The 22,830-nt window shown below is 42.2% G+C and overlaps 1 protein-coding gene across 1 annotated transcript; it reads right to left on the reverse strand.

The window, feature by feature from the left end:
• Nucleotides 1–1,505: 1,505 nt before the first annotated feature.
• RTN4IP1 (reticulon 4 interacting protein 1) lies at nt 1,506–22,562 on the reverse strand. The gene is made up of 9 exons (XM_088538320.1): nt 22,372–22,562; nt 20,689–20,840; nt 19,849–19,917; nt 19,472–19,596; nt 15,431–15,479; nt 14,061–14,197; nt 12,815–12,998; nt 11,027–11,119; nt 1,506–1,639 (listed from the first exon to the last, which is right to left on the reverse strand). Exons 1-9 carry the CDS (start codon nt 22,517–22,519, stop codon nt 1,523–1,525), a joined length of 1,074 nt encoding a protein of 357 aa, XP_088394446.1. The 5' UTR covers nt 22,520–22,562; the 3' UTR covers nt 1,506–1,522.
• Nucleotides 22,563–22,830: the final 268 nt, after the last annotated feature.

A 22,830-nucleotide genomic window follows, 5' to 3' on the forward strand; every position in this document is an offset into this window, starting at 1 on the left:
AACAATTTCAGGAGGTACAGTCTTCCTAAATTTAAAAATTATTTACCCTAGAGAAAAAAAAATAAAGCAAAGTATCACTGTAAATGACTGAAAAGGGGCAGGGGCTACCAACCTTTTTGGATGTTGCTGTCTGGCCTCCTGGTAGATTTGTGGCCCAGCTTACCATGGAGTGTGCCATCCTCCCTGTATTGCAGGGGATGCTGGACAGCAACGTCTGCGGTGGCCTCGGGGCTCCCAAGAAAACATCAGAGCACTGGAGTCAGTGGCACAGCCGGGTTTGGGTACGTACCCAGTCCCACTGGTGCTGCCTGCTCCAAGTAAGTGGTACTTCTGAGGGAAAGGACTCATGACAAGGCAGACGTATTAAAGGAGTGGAGGGGGTTCTTCTCTTGCCCTGTGTTGAAACTGTATTTGTTAGTTTTCTTTAGTAATGTTGGCAGAAAAGTAAAATAGGAGCAAAGCCTTGTACGATGCTGCTGTGTTTTGTTCTGGCTTAGACCAGTGTTACTACAAATTGCTCCTAGGAGCATCCTTTGGTTTGCATGGTGGTTTGTTAAAAGTAAGTCTGCATTACTGCCATGTTGCCTCAAAGGATAGTGGTGCTTTTATTGTTACCCTGAGAGGAAGTGCCTTACCAATATCCTCCTGTTGTACAGAAGTACTCAAGTTTTGTTGCTCTGAAATGTGCTGCTTTTAGTTCTTTATAGAAAATTTGTTACTGGTTCCAAACAGTGGTACTTTGTCATGCTGATGTGCTCTTGCTAAGTATAATATGGCATTTCACAAATAAATTTAAGTTAGGTAGCTTCCTCTTGAAATTATTTTTAAAGGTAGAAAATTGACCTTTCACACTTACTTTTGCTTTTCTGGTGTGTCCTGTTCCATCCAAAATGCATGCGTGGAGCAGCTGCAGCCTCTCAGGAACGTGTGCTGTGTTGTGGGGCCAGAGCTCCCAGGGCTGCTGCTTCTGTCCCCCAGCGGGAGCAGCCCCTGCCGCTTCACTTCTACCACCTTAGCTGCACCCAAGCGAAAGGTGCAGTTCTGGATAACCAGATTACCATTCTGAGGATCTGCCTGCGTGGGAAGTTGCTCCGTATCCTACCTCTGCCAAAAAATTAGTTAAAAACCAAACACGTCTCCAGCATGGAACAGCAGCAGTGATGGGGGCAGGCATGGAAGGAGCAGGGGCTCCTGAGCACTGCCAAAGGTGCCTCGGTCCCATCTGTACCTGCAGCCTGATTCTGTTTCACAGTTCTATTGGGATCAGTTATGATAAGAGTTAAGACCACATTTGGAAGACAGCTTTTAGACATGCCCATGAAAGGCAGCACTGTTTGTCTGTTCCACAGATTTACTTGCAAGCAAAGTAGGAACAACTTTAAAAAAAAAAGTCTCTAAAAGTCTTTTTTAATTATACATGATGCTCTTTAAGAAATAATAGTTTATATAGACCAAATTCACATCCCAATGCCACAGACTAGTTAAGGACAGACTGTAGGCAGAACAATGATTAGAGATACCTTTATTTTTTATCAATGACATTGATCACCGTTTTTCCTCGTGCATGTCCTCCTTCCAATTTCAGAAAGGCCTCTGGAACTTCAGAAAAAGAGAAGACTTGATCGATAACTGGGTGGATCTATAGAATAAACAAGAAGGGTCACTACATTAGGAATAAAATGATCTAGCAAATCAGGACCACTCATATCACCTTCCCCCTTCAAAATGGATTAAGAAAGAGGAAGTATATTATAGTATTTAAGGCAAGGGTTACCAAACTTAAGGTAGTCTTCAGCATTTAATTTCTTCCCAGGGCCCCTTCCAGGCAGGAGAAAACTTGCTGCTGCTGCCTGCCCAAGTTTTGAAGTTCTAGCATCGTTCAGAGCCCTAACACCAGTTACCATGCAGGGCTGTAAACCCTCAAGCCTGCTGAAAGAGAACAAACTCAGTGGTTCCATTTTGTATTGTCCAAAATGACCAACTGAGGAAGAGGGTAGATGTTTTTGTCTTATCTTCAAGCTCGTTTTCAGCTTAGACAAAGATTTCAGAGGGCTGGCTCTTTTAAAGATACCTGTGACTCAAGAGCTCCTGTGCAGCAGTTTGTGTCTTAGGGCCTTTAAAGGACTTGGCTACAACTGAAGTACAAAAATCCACTGGCCTTTGTTGCTGAATCATTTAAACACACTTGAAAACCCAACCACTGTGTATTCCAATAAACATAGATCATTAAGCCCAGCTTGCATCAACTGCAATTTTGACATTAATTTTGTAGAGTAGCTTTCTGGATTGCTCCAGTGTCATCTCTAATAATGAAGGTGAAATGCACTGTGAATATTCACTGTTCCCAGCACTAGTTCATGAGCCAGAAAAACCTACCAGCATTTTCTTTTAGATAATGTCATACACTTATAGAGACAGAAAAGAAACAAACAAACAAAAAATCTGCAGGTGAAAAATAGTTGTCATGGCTGGTCCAAGAGAGGTCACCTTTAGCACCAAGTGCTGAACCATCCTTCCCAAGGCCAAAAGATCTGCATGCACAACTGCCCCCACCACCCTACCCCGAGGTGGGTCTCCTGCCATCGAGCCCCCTATGGTCATCCTTCTGCATCTCCTGATCCCAATGCTTTTATCAGAGAAGAGTATCAACACTAGTTCCTGAAGCTGATGCTCACAGTGATCACAATTTAAATAACAAACATTCAAACACCCTCTATATTCTGCTAGAAAAAGTGGTTGTGCTACTGAAGATACCTTCAGGGTGCCCCCACCAGCCAGTAGCTAGTACACACTATCTTGTGGAATGCTTCAGAAAAGGTAACTGCCCTCTCCTGCTAGGACAGACAGTGCTTTAAATAGAAAAGGAGTAAAATAAGAGCAAGGAGCTCACTTGATTTGCCAGCTTCAGAGACAGGGCCCTCCTTGGAAAGCTTTGATTTAGCAGAAGCAGGGGTATGTTTTCAGATGCGCCGCTTAGCAGGTGAATGAGCAGCACTACAGGAAAGGTTTTTCCACAGGGCCACGTTTCCCAGGCAGGACTCTGACCACCTCACCCCTGGCCCAGCCGCTCAGCACACGCACCTGAACAGCCCCCAAGGCTCCCGGGGGCACCTTCTCCTTACTCATATGCAGGACCCTGTCTTACAGCCCCAGTCACTGCACTGGAGAATTTCCTTCTGGGGGTTATGTGATCATACAAGACATCAATAATCAATAATCAGACTATTACACTGCAGCATCTCCTGATCTTGTCGCTACAGTTATGCTTTTTATTCTGTCAAGGAAAGCATGGCAGCAGGTTGAAAGTTTACATAAAAGCAGAATCGAGTGAACCCCTTCACAGAAAAGGTTAGAATTCGCATCTGATTCACCAAGAAAGCAATTGTGTAAATAAATATTCACCAAGTACCTCACCTATACCAAGCTTCAGGGCATAAGTCTGGGTATTTTCTTTCCCTTGATCAACCAGGACAGCCTATAATAGATAGACCTGCAGCAAAACGAGTACGAGAAAGATGCTGCTCAACTGGGGAAGATGTGGGGCACATATGGCCACACTCAAGAAAACTAATCCTGTCTGGCCAGCACCCAGTGCAGAAGGGAAATGCTGTCTCTGGCATCAGCAAAGCAATGGACCCAGGCAACAAAAATGCGGAATGAGGTAAGGTCTTTGGGGAAACTAAGCACCTCGTCACAGCAGCTGCACATTACTCAAGCAGAACATGCGGTGCCTTCTCAGGAAGGCCAGTCCCTGCTTCAGGAGCTTGGGAAAAACAAGAAAACTGAGGACCCTCCCTGAGCCAGGCCCACATGCAGTACTTGTACAAGCAGGTATTGCCCATGGCAGTTGCATGCAAGTCTTGGCTTCAGTTGAGAAAATGGGAACAGAGAAGCTCAGCCTGCTGGAACATGGACACAGGTGACCCCAGCAGGGCAAGAGGCTGGGAAGAGGCAGGGGGGTGTTAGAGCAGTTCAGCACCAGCAACTGGGAAGCGCAAGGGAGCCCAGGGAAAGGCAGAAGGTAATTTCAGACACGCAGTATCTCAGAAAAGGTGAACAAGCTGACTATTACATTTCAATATCCCACTCCCTTCAGCCCTTCATCACAGGCTGCAGCTTACAGCACTGCAGAACTACATGTATTGCATCCTCAGGCTATGGGGGAAGGGTCCGAGCAGCCTGTCTGAGAAGCGGTGCTGCAGGGCTGCAGAGGAGGCCGCACCGCAGCTCCGACCTCCACGGGTGCCGCGGCCACCAGGCGCCCAGAGCCCGCGGCCTGCACCGAACTACCCCCAGTTCCATCTGAACACGGGCTTTAGGCAATGCTACTGAGAGCCATGAATACTAAACTGATGATCCTCGCAATCTGGAGTGTTAAACATTTTATCTGGCCGGCTGATCTGGCCCTTTGTTTGAATAACCCCAAAAGGGCTGACCGTGTCCCATGTCGCAGCACAGTGATTCACTCGGCCTCTGCCATAATCCACTGACTAAGATAAAATTTCTTCCTGTGAACAGACAAACAAGTAGGAGAGCGTCTGCTGTTTGTTGAATGTGCGATAATAAATGGAGATTAACTGGATAATAAAAACACCGCCTATTTACAGCCACACATCAGTTCCTTGCCAGAGGACACCTATTTGTTCAGGGAAAAGGGATTAAACTAAAGTCTGGGAGAGAAAGGATTATACACACCCGCATTGAAATGTTTATCTGACAACAGATTGGGGCTGAAAGATGGTTTCTTCCTCTTCATTCTCTCCAGCGCAGAACACACTATAGAAATGAATCTCAGGTCTCTCAAAGTGAACTCATGTGTTCGGAAAAATAAAAAGCGTAACTGCTGATGCTGATTAAGGCTATTACCACAGAAGCAGTGGAGTGATATCCATGGCCAATCCTGCCCTGAATGCAGCGGACTGCGAGCAGAGGGCGGCATGAGGAGACTGTCGGTCAGCAGGAACGTGCACTGCTGCCCAGTTCAAGCCCTCCCTCTCGGGAGGCTTCCCCTCCTGGGCTAGCAAAGTCCTGGTGTGATTTTATTAGGAAAGGAAAGCAGGGAAAAAACACGAGGGGAACCAAGACGCCCCCCGTAGGAGCAGGCGGCTCCAGCTGGTCTGGAGCGGCTCCCTGTGGCAGGAGGCGACTCAGGGCCCCGGCATCCTCCATGATGAGGCGCCCGCGCAGGCCACACGCACGGGGGCCCGGGCAGGACCAGGGCAGCCCCTGCGCCCAGGGCAAGGCCGGGTGCTGGCTCTTCCCTGCTCACAGGACTCCAGCAGAGCTCGAAATCCTTCCGAGGCCTTTTTACATGGAAAACACAAACCTGACATTTACTTGGCTAGCCAAGTAAAAGCTAAGGACTCTCCTCCATTTAGCTATTTGTACAGCACTTTATAGTGATCGCATGGAAAAAATGCTAACCTTTGGGACACTGCTATTCCTGGTGCTTTTCTCTTTAGCTGAGCAGCTCCTTTCCTGCTGCATTCAAATCCCACATTCCTTGGGTCTTAATCCCACCTCTCCTTCATCCTTCCTTTCCCATCAAATAATACACAATAGCATGTGGCCATCAATAGGTTTTAGAGTCAATGCTCATGGAGGACTTAGGTAAAGGGAAGTCCCTCTCTACACTGTGGTTCAGAGGGCACAGAGGTTAAAATTCCCTACTTACTTAATTGTCCCTGGCAAAGCAGCATCAACAGTGCAGTGAAGAGCAACAAGAAACTGGGACCAGCCCAGAAGCGTAGTGGGTACCAGGTAGTCAAGATTATGCCAACAGAAGCGCAGAGGGAAGTTCTGGATTTGGTTACCTGCCGAACCATGCTAAAAAATCCTGCTAACCAGAAGAGAGAGCATCCATCCCTGCTGGAATCCTGCAGGAGCTGCACTCATGGCAGCTCTCCTGCTCCTTAGGCAAACAAGGGCAGCACCACCATAAAACCAAGACAGAACCATCTTTAGGAGTTATGCTCCATACGTATGTTTTCCTTCTTCCTAATCTTACCGATATTTTCCCTCCTAATAAAAAGTTTCCTGCATAACCTGTGTCTCCTGGCCAGGTCTCAGCAAATTGAACCATTCCACACCCCGCTCTGGTGCTGTTAACTGCTTGCAGGTACCTCCCGCTTCCACGAGGAGACTGCAGCCCAGGCCAGTAGCACTCGCTTCCCACAGAATATGCAGTAACATCAACCTGAAGCAATGCATTTGATTAAGTACCTGGTATCTGCTCAATTTTTTCCAGACCTCATTGTGGTTTATGGGAGCTTACATATTCAAACCAAACCCTATCTCTCCACAGCATGCAAGGTTTCCATTAGTCTTCTTTACAGGCCGTTTATAATGTAATCACACAGCACTTTCATTAAGATCATGAGCAAGCTACATCATTTCAGAGAACAGGAGCAGATGTGTTTTAATAAAAATCACAATATGTTTTTTTTGGTGGCCATAATGAGATGCAGATAGAGGCTCCTTTTAGAAGAGAGAGGACTGAACAGTCTCTCTGGCAGCCTCTCCTTGATCAACATCTCTGGGCTCTAGCCAACAAACCTGGCAAGCAAAAGCACTGCAATAAGAAAGCACAAAATTGAATATATAAATATATATATACACATATACAAGAAAAGGATACAAGCTTTTCATTTTCATGTGAAAAGTACAGCCATCTCAACCAGCAATGGACTAAATGGAGTAGGGAGCATGACTGATCTTTAATCAATTCAGACATCTAAGTCTAGAATTTCTGCAAATCTGGATTTTCTGCAGGGAGGGCCACATCTACGGATGGCAGATTTGCAGAATATTCAAGGACTCAATGTTACATTAACTGTTTGACATTCATACTATGCAAGAGAAAAATTGGCAACAATAGGACACGGAAGGTGAAGGAAAATGTTCCCTGTAATAAGGTAAGGGAAAAGCAAGTCAGTACGCACAGGTCAGAGTACACAGTCAAGAAGCTGCAATAGACTATGCTGGCAAAACAAGGTAGGTCAGTTTAAATCAGGGCCATCCAAACAACTGAAGTCCTAAGTGATGTCAAAGTTGATGGCCATATTCATTTTTGTAATTGCTTTCTGAATAGTAAAGACTAGCAACAGAAAACAGCTACATTCTGCATTTTAGCAGGAAATCTCAGAGAACATAATCCGAAGATGGATAGATGGCATTAGCCTCCACTAGCAAATACAGAAATCCGAGTGCAAAAAAGTATTGTCCATACAGGAAGATGGCAGCAGAGCCAAGGAACAGCCAGCACATCCTGTCCTCCAACCCACAAAAGCAGACCAAATAGAGTCCAAAGCATCTACTGTCTTCAACAAAAACTAGAGCTGTTACTACAAACGAATTCATTAATGAACACACGTCATGGAGCCCCCGTCCCTGGCAGGGTTCAGTAGATGAGATGCTTAGAGACATGGTTTAACAGACTCCGTGTTGAAGGGCTTAGGGTTGGACTTGATCTTGAAGGTTTTTTTCAACCATAATGATTCTAGGCATGCAATTGTTTCTCTTACACGTGTACTGTAACATTTACCTAGAAAGGAAACACAACAGGGAGAATCATTCCTTCATTTCATGACCACAGACTCCACTTTTTAGCCTTTGCTATCAAGCAGACAGAACAACCCTGCAGCAACACTGCACACACATGCTTACGGCACATTTAAAATGCTCCAAATTAAAATGAGAATTTCAAACTTCTGCTGGGCTGCACCTTAATCCATACCCAACACGGCAGAAACGTAGGACAAACCTGGAGCTCCCCTTTCCTGCACTAACAACTCTCTTTAGCTGCCTTCCTCCCCTAGCCTTTCCAATAGGCAAAGCGCTCAACCACCAGTCAGAAGCTTTCTACAAACCTGGGCAGCATAGATGAACTTGGTAGATTTTCCACCAAGGACACAGCAGGAAACTGCAGTGCAAACAGTAAGCAAGCAGCGAATAACCAAGACCATCAATTTTAGGTCCACAAGTACACCAGACTAGTGTCTGAGGAGCCTCTTGGCTGAACCCGTGAGCAGAGACCAGCGATGCTCCTTCAGCCAACAGTCTGCCACAAGTTTCTGTCCTGAATCAAAGGCCCTACTGATTGTACTTGTCTTTAGATGAGACCCTTATCATTCCTAAGGGATGTTCTGCCTTGGAAAGGGATCCCCAGCTTCTGACACACACTTCATCAGCCCATTTGATGGAGCCCAAGTTAAGCCAAACCTTAGAGATTAATAACTAACTGGCAGAGGCAACTTGTGGCAGGGACAGAGGTATTGGAAAGTAACCCGTGTATCTAAGATGTGACTGGGAAGCGTTTTTCTCCTTTCCCACTGCTGTTCCAGCAGACTCTCAGCCCTGCAATCTTACAGTAATCTTTTAGCAAGACACTCAAAGGCAAGATAGATAAAGCAGCTCATGGGGGGAAAACAGCACTGTCTTTATGGTCCCCAGAATTGTGTGTGTGAATTGCAGGAAACTACAAAAAGGGAAATGATTCCCCTTCCTTGCCATACCAGCTCCTCGAGTCTCTTTCTCCTTCTTCCCATTAAAAGGGACTGTTCTGCTTAAAAACACATTTGCTTTAAAACAAACAAAAAAAAACAAGAACAAAAAAACGATAAATTTTCTTGCTGCAAAGCTCATCTGTAGGAAAACCAAGCATCTTTAAACAAAATGCCCTTTTGTTTTTTTGCAAAGAAAGATTTTGGAACACACTAGAAGCAGAGATCTGCATTTACAAAAAAAGGACTGGAAGAAGAAAAACTAAGAAAAATCAATGTAACCCGTATCTGCTTCATAGGCATGCTCTTCAAAGCTACAACAGCATCTCTTCAAACCATTAGCTCTTTTTAATTACCCTCATTTAAAGCAAGTTCCACTGATCACAGCTGAGAATCCTCACCCATGGCTTTCCTGAAAAAAACCTCTCACAGTTTCAGGAGCTCCCCAATTTTTCTCATATTCGCATCTCTCATAACCTAAGATGTCTGTAAAAGAAGAGCACACAATTCACTGAAATTTTAACATAACTGAATCTGAGTTACTCAAAACTGTATTCAGTGAACTAGTAAGGAGTTGAATCACATGAGCACACTTTGTTACTCTCCCCAAGTCTCCTGGCATCACTCCCTGTTTTTTGGCTTTTTTTTTTTTTTTTTTTTTTTTTTAATTTTCCTTTATTATACTCTAAGCACCGATAATTATTCTTCACTTATGGAAAATAATGATGGACCTCCTCCAGTTGTCCTTTTTCCAAATATCCCCCTCTTCTGAACACAGGATCTGTGCAGTTAAGAGCACATCTATGCCTGAACCATAAAAGTCATACTCTATTATGGGTCACATCTGGGTCTTACACAGTACTTTTGAGAGCACGGGTGTTTATAGCATTTTACAGAATAGTGTGAAATACTGCTAGAATAATGACTATGCAGATCAACAGTCTGACATTATAACCTGTTTTTGCAGACACAGAGTAACAGCCTAAGCAAACATCTTTATCCTCACGATCATCTTACAACACAAGGCACATCAGGACGTTCATTTATGTATGACGTACATTTTAAATGGCATTAGAATTCACCTGTCCAGATTACTGGGCAGATGAATACCCATTAGCCTCTCTCTATTGCATAAACAGATGTTTCCCAAGAAGCTTTCATGGGCATATTCTGCATTTCTGTTTTGCATACAAAGCAAGAGCAGAACACAAAACAAGCTGTGCCAGGCTTGAATCAGGACAAATGGTAACCACGAAGACAAGGACATTTCTGTTCCTTAGTCAACTGTAATTTCATAAAGTGCCACTGGATGCGATCGCAGGACAAGAAACATTTTCTAGGATTTCTTTCTTGCCCACAGAAAGTGCCTGAAGCCCTGGCCATCACAGTGGTGTACAACCGCAGGCGGGAACACTCTTCACCACAGCTTATTTGGGCTACAGTCTCTCTTCACGAGCAGGTAACTTCTGGGGAAGCACAGACTTTGCGTTGCTCACGTCAGCAGCAGTAAGGGACAGCACAGGGGAGACCTGGCTGATTTGGAAAGAAATCTACTCTGGTCAGCAGTACTCAGGAGGTACAACAAAGAAACAAGTAAGTAGACCTTAAGCATGGCAGATTTTTTTTTTCTAAACTTTTCTCCAAACTGTGGAACAATGGCAAACTCTGCTTCTTCCTCTGCTTCGGCAGGACAAAGACTAACTGCAGTTGCCCATATTCTCTGCTCTGGGGATTTTGACAATATGACGTCTTCTGAAAGAGCACAGACAGGACCCACAGCACCACATACTCCACTTAGTAAGCATCCCATTGCACACTCTCTCAGACATTTTATAACAAGCTCAAACCTGAAGAGATCAGAAAGGTGGTTAACACCCTCGCTGCTTCATGACTATCCCCCAAAGTCCACTACTCAGAGCTTCCCAAAAAGCTTATGAGCATCCACAATATTTCAAGTCACTGATATTTGCCCAATTAGCACAAACGTTATACTCCCAAACAGTGAAATAACGAAATGCAAGTCTCTCTCCATCACCCTGCCAACACAGATCTGTGACCTGCAGTAACCTGAATTTCCTCCTCCTGGGTGCATTATGCACAGGCCTCTTGATCAGCGAGGCTAGGGAATTTTGCATATGCAAGAACATACAGCCATGTTCATTCTGAACAAATGAATTGCACAAAACCTCTAAAAAACACCATGATCAGTACTAAATGATTCCCATCGGTACAAAAAAACAAGCTCCAGACATTATTTTCCTCATAATTTAGCATGGTTTTAAAACAGAAGTAGGGTAGAGACAGAGAAGGCAGAAAGGCTTTATGGACTACCAGCCCCTAAACTCTACATGAAAAGCCAAAACTTAACAGGGAAATGACAGAACTGGAGCAAGCCAACTCTGAACTCTTTTTTCCTTATCATCAATCTCATAACATTTTATTTCTTCATTGTGAATTACAACTTTTTTCAAGTCAAAGCAGCACATCTTTCAGCACAAAACTTCTAGTACCCATTACTGACATACCTTTCCAGACTCAACCAGTTCTGCTATTTCATCCAAATATGGGCCACTTGGCATAAAAAACGCCCACCGATAATGGACTCCTTTGCATAGATGCTGCAAGAAAGAGATTGCAAATATATTTAAAAGTTACGAGAGGAAACTAAAATGGGAACTAAAAGTAATGACAGAAACACCAGAGAAGTATTTAAGCAAAAAAAACATGGAAATTATTCACTAGCATCCCCCCAAAAATATCACCTAAGCATGTGGATTAAATGTACAGACGGGTGTTGTATTTCCACAATAGGATCAGGGTGAGTTTTGTGCCTAATTGCACAGGTCAGCTAGCTGAGAAAAACAACGACCTTGTCCCTGCAGCTAGAAAGAGCGCCGTTTCTTACGTAAGAGAAAAACGGTGCAAAGCCATACACTTCTACACTTCTGCAGAGAGCCTGAATAAACCCAGCAATGTGACATTCAGAACTTTCCACCTGTGTGTCAGTGATTAGGTTTTCCACTACCACATTTGCCAGTCACTACCATCTGATGTAAGCTCACGTGAAAAGCATTTTAGGAAGATCTCACCAGCAAAAGGTGAGAGCGCTTCCTCTGAGGAAGTCATTAGAGGAATAAGAGTCTTGATTTTTCAGGCACAACTGATATTTATTACCTGGCATACCATGCTTCTCATCATGGAAGCACGCAAACGCTCAAGCTGAGAAATAGTTACACAATTTATTTTCAGGCTTTTCTTCATTTTTGCACTTACATTTGAAAACAGTGGTGTGGGCCTTACCCCTCACACTTAGCCATGCCATCACAGAAGTATCTTGGCACATGTCTGATCAATATGTACCTGACAGGAGAACGTAGGGAGAATGGCGCCAAACTCTTCTCACTGGTGGCCAGTGACAGGACAAGGGGTAATGGGTACAAATTAAAACACAGGAATTTCCATCTCCATGTGAGGAGGAACTTCTTTCCTGTAAGGGTGACAGAGCCCTGGAACAGGCTGCCAAGAGAGGCTGTGGAGTCTCCTTCTCTGGAGATCTTCAAAACCTGCCTGGATGCCACCCTGTGCCACGTGCTCTGCGTGTCCCTGCTGGAGCAGGGGGGCTGGACTAGATGATCTTTAGAAGTCCCTTCCAACCTCAGCCATTCTGCGATTCTGTGCTCCTGGAGAGCAAGCACACGTGTTGATGGAAGGCAGAGAAAAGTTCTAAAAAGCCTCACTGCTCTAGCCACTGGGAGAACATTTCAAAAATCCACTTAGGAGAATTAGAAAAAAAATAAGTACGGCCATCCAGACACATGAACATGAAAGAAATGAAAGATTTTTTTGCCACCCTCCACCACTTTTATTACTCTGTGGTGCTGGAATAGGATAAAGAGAATCAGCCACGGAACAGTGTTTTGAAAGAAACCCTGATCAGCCTGAAGCAAGTAGCAAAATGACCCTGACTTCAATGAGGCAAGGATTTGCTCTGCTAACTATAAAACACTGGCTGCCAGCAGGACTCACAAGGATGACATGGGAAAGGCTACAATGAAAACACAATGAGGAATCAAAACTTCAAAACATGCCTACCAAAACTACCACATATACTGATCATCACCACCCCAATATCTTTTTTTTTTCTCCTCAAGAAAGAAGGAAAGGATAAAAATGCATGTGAGGTATGCTTAACAATGTAAAAAGAAAAGAAAAATAAGACAGAAGCCTCTAGATGACATGACTAGCGTCCAAGCCATAAAAGAGTCCACGAGGGTATAGCAGAAAAGTAAAGTATACAGAATTTTGTGAAATACCTTTACAGTTTTGGAACCAATAGTGACTCCTGTGCGTAACATGCCATCAGCCACGCCGAGCCTGTCCATATTGATTAAGAAGGGTGTTACTAAGGTGACATATGTTGCTCCTGACCATTTCCTCAGGAGATCCAGAGCCCACTTCTCGGTGGATCCACCAACATTATCTAGGATGAAATCAAACCTGCAGACATGTAAAGAACAGGCTTAAAATCACTTTATGAGAAAAACAGATCATCATTAAGCTAATGTAGTCTAGAAGCTGGCTAGATCTTGCATTTCTATTTGTCACTGCACTGCATTAATCTGCCTACAACAAAGTAGAAATAAAATCGGAAGACTTGTGAGTCAACCCCAGCCTCCCTGTACACAGTTTCCCAGTTAGCACAAGGGCAAGGTTAGCACTGATTGCAGCTCAGTAAGTTAATTGCTGCACTGCCTGCCCACACAGCCCCAGCCAATACCCTCGCATTGATCTCAGGTCAGCTAACAGCCACGCGGGAGTGAAGGGCACGTCTGCCTAGCACAGCATCACAAAGACTCTGTTATTAATCGAACAGTGTCTTTTCCATCTCGCAGAAAGCTAGCTCAATCTACCTAAAAAAGTAAAAATAAATGTGATATACGAATGCTAGTCACACCAGCCAAGTTTAAACATACAGAAAGTGCACAGAAGCAAAAGGAATTTGCATTGCAGAGTCACCACACTACTTTAAACCTAACTACTATGACCAGATAAATATGGTTATTGATCAGAGACAGCTGTACTCAGTGTCACAGAAGAGAAATTCACTCCCAGCTCTGTTGCACACTAGCTAAAGGACTTTGGGCAAGCCACTTAACTGCTTCAGGACACAGTTCTTCCTTCTAAAGGACATATTTTACTAAGCCCACATAGGAGTCCTCAAATTTATTTTAATTAATTCATGCTTTACAATGACTTTTAAGATCCTTGGATGGAAGCTGACAGAGCTCTGCAAGTTGTGGTCATTGAAGAACATGTAAAAGTTCAAGCCTGCCTCTGCAAAACTAATTAACTGACTTAATCTTTCAATGAAATTGTGCTTGGGATACTCAGTAGGCAAATTACAGTCAAGAGGTGCTTGGATGAACTTGCTTTAGAAAGTAAAGCTTTAAAAAGAGGAAAAACAGAAAACAAAGAGTCTGATTGGAGTCAAGCAATCAAAAGCCAAAAGGACTGACTGCCAGCTCCTTCATCTCAGTATTAAACAACACAAACACTTACAAGGGTAATGCTTTAAGTTGTTCTTCCAAATTTCCAGATCTGTAATCAATCACATCATCTGCTCCAAGCTTTTTCACCAGCGGGCTGGCATCATTAGAACAAACTGCTGTCACATGAGCACCCCAGGCCTTCACTAGCTAAAAGTAAGAAGAATTTAAAAAAAAAAAAAAAAAGAATCCAAGGTTTAAAAATTACTAACTCACCTAAAAAAGCTAAAATTTCATTTTATTTAGAAAGTTGGAAAACTCTCTAGATTTAATGACTCCAGGGATTAAAATATTTTTAATCCTTATCAGTTCACTAAGTATATCATTGTAAATAACTTATTTATTAATCAAATATTTTTTTTTTAAAAAAAAAGGATAATCTCTGATTTACTTTAGGGAAGATTGTCCGGTTATCTTTTAGCACACAAAGCTACAGCAAACTAATGATTTCTTGCTACTTATTTCTTTATTTCTTTTTTCTTTTGTAAGCTCCACTAATTAGTTTACTCAGGTTAATTGCATGTGGAAATCACAATCAGCCAGTAGCTTGCTCAGCCTTTTTATTGACCTTGTTTAGCCACCTGTTCTATTGCTGCTCAAGCAAAGAACAACCACTAAAAAGTTCTCCTGTAGTCCTCTTAAGACCATTACGTTTACAGAGTAGTAAAACGGAAAACAGATGCAACTACCTGACTTGTACATTTTTTCATATTCTGAAGGGAAAGCTGTTGTAGAGATGACATTGATTAGCATTGTAATTCTCAAATTGAATGAAGGCATAAAGAGGATGTTGCACAATCAATGGATCAACCAAAGAACATGTTATTTCTCCAAATTTTAGAGGTACCAGAATGAAGACAGGAGGGCAATGGGGGAACGACAGCAAAGGAAAATTAATCTACAGATTATACCCACTACACTTGTGCATCTTACATCCTTTGATCACCACCAACAGCTACAGATATTAATATATGAAGGAAAATTACAACTGCAACCAGCTACTTTTTCCATCAAATTTTCTGCTTGCACACCACATTCCTTCTAGATTTATGAATTTGAGCTGAAAGGAGACTGAAAGACAATGAAAAGAGACTCTTATATTTCAAGGTACACAAGCTACAAATTTCTTGGACCCAAACATCAAAATGTGGTATTTGCTACCTACACTCACAGCACCCTTCTTTGAAATTCCCTGCTTCCTACCTTAGGTTAGTAAAACATAAAAATGGGAAGAAACAAACTAAAAATATTTTACTTTCAGAGCTCTGGCAGATTATTCATTAGCTTTCTATTTAACAGTCTTTTCCCTAAGTTCCCTTCTGTCAAGTTTTGTTCATGTTGAATAATCTGAAGGCACATATTGGGCATGCCACAGTATATTACCTGTACAGCAAATGTGCCAACTCCTCCTGAAGCTCCTAATATTAATACTCTGTAAGAGAAAATTAAAATATATTAAACAGAATATATGGAAGACAGTAATTTTCCCATATTGGGTTAAATTTATCTAAAACATTAAAAAAAAAAAACAAAAGAAAAGCCTCACCATAAATAAGTTTCTGTTTTATTAAAATAATGTAGCCCCCCTTTTTTTTTTTTTTTTTTTTTTAGAAGAAAGGCTAGTTTCATAGATTTCAAAAAGACGCTGTAAAATGCCAGACTGTGAGAACTGATAAACAAGAAAATAAAGGAGTCCACTACCAAACTATTAGTGAGTTCCTTTCAACTGCATGAAATAAACAACTCACAACGACCTACCAATCAAATTAAATATCTGAAAATAAAAATAAATACAATTTTAGTGGTGGAAGAACATTACCTCCAGCCATCCAACCACTGTTCTTAAATTTCATGCAGATATTTTATTAAATAACTGAGCTTCAAGAAGCATAGTAGTAAGAAAGCCCTGCAACTGAAGCTACAAACAATCCAACAAGTTTGGGCCCATTAGCTAATTCTAGGACAAAAAGGAATATATAAGGATGAAGTCTTGGCATAGCCCTGCAGAGCATCACATTTCGCAGAACTTCAGTTTTCCAGCAAAACTTCAGTATCTTCAAAAGCAAGTGGTGTTCCTGTTTTAAATCTCACTGTGCTGGATGATGAAGGAAATTGCTTTTACAGTGCAAAACTGCACAGCCTGGTGTCTCAGTTTACAAAAACTCTTTGAAGCAACTTCAGAGACTTGGCTTTGGTCACAGTATCCACTTTAAAATGTTTCCTCTTTTGTAACTGATGAGGCTCTGTTCCCTCCTATTTCATCGATTTAAATGGCAAAATTCAGATTACAAATTTGAAATCTCAAAGCCTGTTCACTCTGCCAAAATCTACTTATGCTCAGAACCACGTTTCTAACAAAAGATGTGTAAAGCAACATTCATATCTAGTATTATCCTACCAAAAGCACTACAGAATCCTGCACTCACAATACTGGGTTGAGCCCATCTATCCTTACAAGGCACAGTCACAACGAAATTCCTTCAAAAAGACAAATTCCAAACCATTCCATTATTACGAAAGTGAGAAATTCCCTATCAAAAGGTCTTTCCAATTTTCCTCCTTGCTTAGATTTTGGAGAAAGATGGAATTTGAAAATGCACATTTTATTCAACAATTTATGTAACATTTATGGTTTTGGGGAGCTGCTTTGTTAGGGCTGCTTTTATTTTCCCTTAGGCAATAAAAGCCCTTGAGATTCTTGTGGGAGAAATATGCTCCGAATTCCTTTTGCTCCTATGCTATGTGGGCTACTCTCTGCCAAAACTTCTTCTGATTAAAGTTTTCTACGTATAATGCGAGTTGAAGAAAGCTCTGCTTTAGAGACAAACTCTATTTACACTGTAAAGGCAGCCTCATCACAGAGCAATCTGCTCCCTTCCAGGCCAAATGACTTGGGACTCAATTCGTCCCTATGACGCTTGTATCTCACCTGAGATACTGCCCCCCTCCACACTGCACAGCACCTGCCCTGGCTGCCTACAGAGCACAATTTCCAGTGGCTCAGCTACATATAAAGCACATGCTTGATGGTAAAGAGAGGCACTTGCCAAATCCCACTTGATTACATCAACGTCTTCTTTTTATTCTTGTTTTATCAAGAAATGTTACCTTGTCAAGAAGTGTCAAGAAGAAGTTACATTCACTTTCCACTTCTCAACAGATAAAATGATGAAATAAATCACAGACTTTTGAAAATACTTCCTTTGAATATCATTCAAATTTTCATTGTAATAACATGAACCAAGTGTAATAGCTTTCAGTAAAAGAATCCTAATATATTTCCTCCTGGTATCCTTAAATGGATGAACTGTTCACTCAATATTTTTATACAAAGATAAAGGATTCTACTTAATATTAATGCAAAAAAAATGAGAACTTTTCAAAATCTTTTCAAAATGCTTGTTTTTTTTATCGTTCTTTTTGCAAATACAACCACCAAGACACTTATCATCCAAAGAGCACATCCTTTTGCCGACAGAGGACCCTCACAAATACAAGAAGCCCTCCGAGACACATCCAAAAGCAACAAGAACATTCACTTTTTGCTTGTGACATAAGTGACAGCGATACAAGACAAAAGTTAAGGAATGACTAGAGCTGTAGCCAAGCAGCAGACATCATGAACAACTTGAAGACACTTCAGGTAACTATGGGGTCATGAAACTTGCAGAAACATTATCTGACAGCATGTGCTAATGAAGTAGACATTTTTGTCTGACAGAATACAGTCAGGTGTTGGACTTGTGGAGAATATTTCTGGCTGGCCCACCCTTCCACCTTAAAGAGTCAAAAAAAGCAATACACACCAATGGAAAAATCTTGCTGTTTCTAAGATGTCTTAACACTGCAATAAAGCATCATTGAAGTAGTTTTCATCAAGGAATACAGATGCTCTTTCAAAAATAAGTGACAAGGGTATATACACCCTTCTACATAATAATATACACACACCTACGGGAGACAAAAAGACCAACATAAAATCACATATGTGGGTAGCTTCTTACCAAATAGATGCTAAATTATTTCAAGAAATTAAAAAACACTACGTACATTCTTGCTCTACAAGATTACTGTCTTGGAAGAGTAAAGTAAGGGTCATAAAACAGTCTCTTCCAGAGTCAATTACATATGCATATGTAGGCAACTGTATCTTTTCCTATAACACATTTTTTTTCATTTGCTACAAGATTTAAAAAAAAAAAAAGGCACCTCCACATAAGCCATTTTCTTTGAAACCTGAACTTTCAAGATAGGAAACATCAAAAGTTTAAGTACATGAAAATGTTTTTACATTAATAAACATTTACATTTTACTTTTAAAAATCTAAACACGTGAGCATCATAAAGACACTTCTAAAAGGTCAGCATGTTAGCATATCTTTTTGTTAATTATATTTATATGGGAAAAACAAGATAGCAGAACATAGCTTGAATACTGAAGAATGAAAAAATATTGTCAAATCTAGAAAATTATTACTAGGTGCAAGTTAATATGTCTTGCAATTCGTTTTTCAAAAATACATTTTTAATCTTTAGAACAACTGCTTCCTTTAAATTTCATGATGGAATTTTCTGTGAGACACCAACAAGCATTCACTTAAGTATCTTTTAAAGATGTGGATGAAGACTTTCAAATAATCTATTCTCCTTCACAGTGTGTTGCATTACAACATCAACCCAAGATAAGAAGTCGAACAAGCAGATTCCTAATGTCCAAGTTTTTTTTTTATATGATCTAAATTTCCAATACATTGTAGTAGTTTTAATGATTATTTTTCAATTTCAGTATTTTTACTTTTTACTTCTTTGCATTCTGAGCGTTTTGCTATCTGTTTACACAATTCAGGATATCTGCTGCCATTTTTCAGTACCTTTTTCCTCCTTTGCCTTCCACCTGCCTCTCTCAGGTTAACAAGCTGATAAAAAGCCTCTTTTTCTATTTGCTTTGGCTGTTAGTCTTAAATGTTTTCCCCTTCTCTTTTGCCTTTTCTGATCCCATCAAAGCTCTGGCCCACAGGTCAAATGAGGCCCAGTCAACTCCTCCTTTCCCTTAAAAGTGGGTGACCTGTCTGATCCAAAGGGTCCAGAACAGGCAGGAACATGCAAACCAGTGAACCACATTTCTGTGGATGAGAGAACTTTTGTGAGTTGTCCAAATAACACAAAGAGGGGATAGATTTGGACAACTGGCTTAGCTTGCAGCAAGGTAGAGTCACCCTAATTTCCTAGAAACACTATCTTTCAATTCTTTGCTAGGAACACTTACAGCTTCTCTCAGTAGTTGTGTAGACTGAACCCAGCAACTTCAGGCCACCCAGCCTTTGTGATGGTCATGTTATTACAGTCCTCGTTGCTGTCAAGACATGTCTTGCAAGCGGCTGAACAGTATAAAAATGAAAACTAAGCTTTAGCACCAGTACTTACCTCTTCCCAGCACAGTTTTCTTTGTTCAGTCCTCCAACTTTGTTAATTGCAGACCATGCTGTGAGACCTACATAGGGTAAGGAGGCTGCTTCTGTGTGACTAAGACACTTGGGCTTAAAAGACACCTGAAATAAGACCAGTTGTATCCAAGTCACCACACAGATCCTACATACCAGCAGCATTCTTAAACAGGCTTTACTGATTTGTTCTGATCATGTATTCCACACTTTCAACTACATTGATTATCCATGATTAGTAAAAGATAAAGAAAATCAGTTTAAGCATTAAAAAAGTCAGTTACTTAGACATTGAAGAAAAAAAAAATGCCAGTCTTAACAATTTTAGTTTTGTCTCTTACAACATTTTTGAAGGTTTACCTCATTTCCACTAGCTACAACAAACTCGGACAAAGTGCCTTGTTTCCATGGAGGAATCGCTGCCCATACCTAAAAACAAAGGGAAAACAACTATTATTTTTGGCTACTTTACATAATATTGTATCTACAAAGAGAAGCTTTTTTTATGAAAAAAAAAATCCCAGTTTGCAAAATGTCTTTACTACTACTGCTTAGCAGACATCAGTTTACCTTGCTCTTTAAACAAAAAGCATGAGAAGAGCAATTAAGCGATATTGAGAGGCATGAGTAAGCTCTATCACACTGTGCACAGTATGTATATTCTCTAAAAAGGCAAATTAAGAGGAGACAGAAGCTACATTTTCTATACTGAGGCTAAGAAGTTGAAAGCAAAACATTTATGAAGAAGTTGAGAATTCATTCTCTGGTTATGCTAGAGTTCTTTCTACTACTAAATAACTCAAGGGGAAAAACAAACAAACAAAAAAAACCCCAACCCCTTTTCTGTTAGAATTCAATCTTCAGTCAAAATGAAGCAGCATCTTGACTTTGCATAGTTACAGATAAATAAATTATTCTCTTTCTGCTACTGAAATGGACCAAAAATTAAAAAGTGAAGCAACTTGCAGGAGCAAGTTTGGAAAAAAAGTGGGTTTTTAAAAATTTATTAAAGAGAAAGAAAGTAGGGAAGAAATAATTCCAAGGAGTCTCTACATGATATTCAATAGTGCATGCAAAATCATGAAAAAAAGAAAAATTCTTGAGGGAAATGAAAACTGAACAGATCATATTATATTTTAACTACACTCTTCCAGAAAGAAAGAGGGAAAAAGAAAAAGAAAAGGAAATGAGTTTTATCACCTTATCTCCAGGTTTGAAATAAGACACATTTAGTCCACATTCCATAACTTCACCAGAGGCATCTCGGCCAAGCGTCAGTGGAAATTCACTCTCTGTGCTATTCAGTTTCAGGGGATCTCGCTTCATATTTAATGCAGTGGCACCATAACCACCTACAACACATGAAATTAACCATTACACGTCTTACAGAGTTTTCATTTAGTAACTAGACAATTTTAATGAGAAAGCCAAGTCCATGTGCAATGTATTTAGTTTTTAATATACTAATTTCTACAGTAACCTAAGCATGCCAACAACGTGGAATGTTTTATCTTTTTACAGATTTTAAAAATAAAAAACAATTTTTAACTCTATCCTATTTCTTTTTCCTTCCTTATATAGCATACATTATGTGTAAGAACTCAAACCACTATAAAACAACTTAGTAAATATTGGAATCCACACAAAATGTCTCTTCACTATAAAAATTTCCAATATGCAGTAAAACTTATTTTAAGAAGCCTGTAGGAAAAGCTTCATTGACCAACACAACCACAGGAGTCCAAAAGAACTCCAAGCTTTCCATTCACCTTTTTCATATAAGGTAACCTAAGCACAGCATCATAAACATCACCGTAATAATCAAGGAATATATCTTGAGAGGAGACGCGTTAGCTTCTGCTGAAGAAGCTATAATTAGATGCTAGGATTACGCACGTGGGAATTCTGCTCAACTTACAAACCTGTATTCAGACACATATGGCTTTTCAAACATTAGAGCAAGTCTGTTTGTCTCATTACACTAAAAGGTGGGTTAAGACACAAATGCAGACACCCTGAAAGCCGGATGACACCATGGCTTCTTTTGCTGACATAAAACACAAGCAGTGACCCAGCATCCCAGATATGGAAACCCTGCATGATTAAACCCACAGCTATAAATAGTTTAAAAGGCTATTTTAAAATTAACTTATTGGAGACCCAAAAACCAAACTAGAGTTTTGGCAGCAGGCTTCCTGCAGGTATCTCTGGATGGGCTACTGAGTATAACTGATGTACAATGTCACTTCTCAAAGCGAAATGCAAGCCCTTCGAAGACTGCAACTTCCTTAGTGTTTTTCAAAACTGGAAGGTGAGAACAAGTTTGACTGATTCTTTGTACTTGCATATTTAAATCAAACACACAGCTTTCCAGGGCTGTCAGACAGCAGCTGCTCAGTTGGTACCTCAGTAAGCTGCAGTGAGCAGGGTGCTCGGTTCAAGCTTGCGCAGGCTGAGCTTGAGATGACCTTGAGCTTCAACCCAATGATTCTCACGCGGTGGGAAGCTGCTCTCGGGGGAGACCTTTCTCTTCCGAAGGACCAGCCTCTGCACTACCCTCAGCATCAAGAGGGCAGCACCAGGGTGGTGGGGAAGGGAGGAAGGCCAGGAAAGGCACCAGACCTGCTGCTAGCAGGGGAGCTGACCTGTGACCTCAAGCTTGCAGGGCACAGTGACCTTGGTGAAAAAATTAGCTCCCGCACAGCCCCTATTCTGCCGTCCAGAGGACAGCAGCCATCACCGTCCCACGGGTTTCCTTATTCCTCGTGCCCAGGTGTGTGGGGCTGGCGGCACTTACTCCTCGTGCCCAGGTCTGTGGGGCTGGAGCTGGCGGCACTTACTCCTCGTGCCCAGGTCTGTGGGGCCGGAGCTGGCGGCACTTACTTCTCATGCTCAGGTCTATGGGGTTGAGGCTGGCGGCGTGCACGCGGATCACCACCTCGTTGGGGAAGCGGATGGCGGGCAGCGCCATGCCGCTCGTGAAGCGCAGCGCCTCGTTGCGCCCGTAGCGGTCGATGACCCAGGCGGGCATGGCGCTGCGCGCCGCCGCGCTCAGCCGCACAGCCCGCGCCGCCGCGCGCCACAGCGGGCGGCCGCCGCCGCCGCCGCCGCGCGCCGCTGCCCGCCGCGCCAGCATGGCCGAAGCGGAGCGGCCGGCGCCTCCCGGCCCCGCCGCGGCCCCGTACAGGGACGGTCCCGCTCTGCCGTACGGCGCCGCCGTCCCAGCCGCCCCTGGGCGACGCCCGCGGCCAATGGGCGGCCGCCTTCTGCGCCGCGCCGCCAATGGCGCCGCTCGGTGTTACGGCAAGATGGCGGCGCCCAGGCGCGCGCCCTGCTGTGCCG

This window comes from Tinamus guttatus, unplaced genomic scaffold (assembly GCF_059628265.1).
Source record: "Tinamus guttatus ecotype Peru unplaced genomic scaffold, ASM5962826v1 Tinamus_guttatus_pri_ptg000046l, whole genome shotgun sequence".
NCBI lineage: Eukaryota > Metazoa > Chordata > Aves > Tinamiformes > Tinamidae > Tinamus > Tinamus guttatus.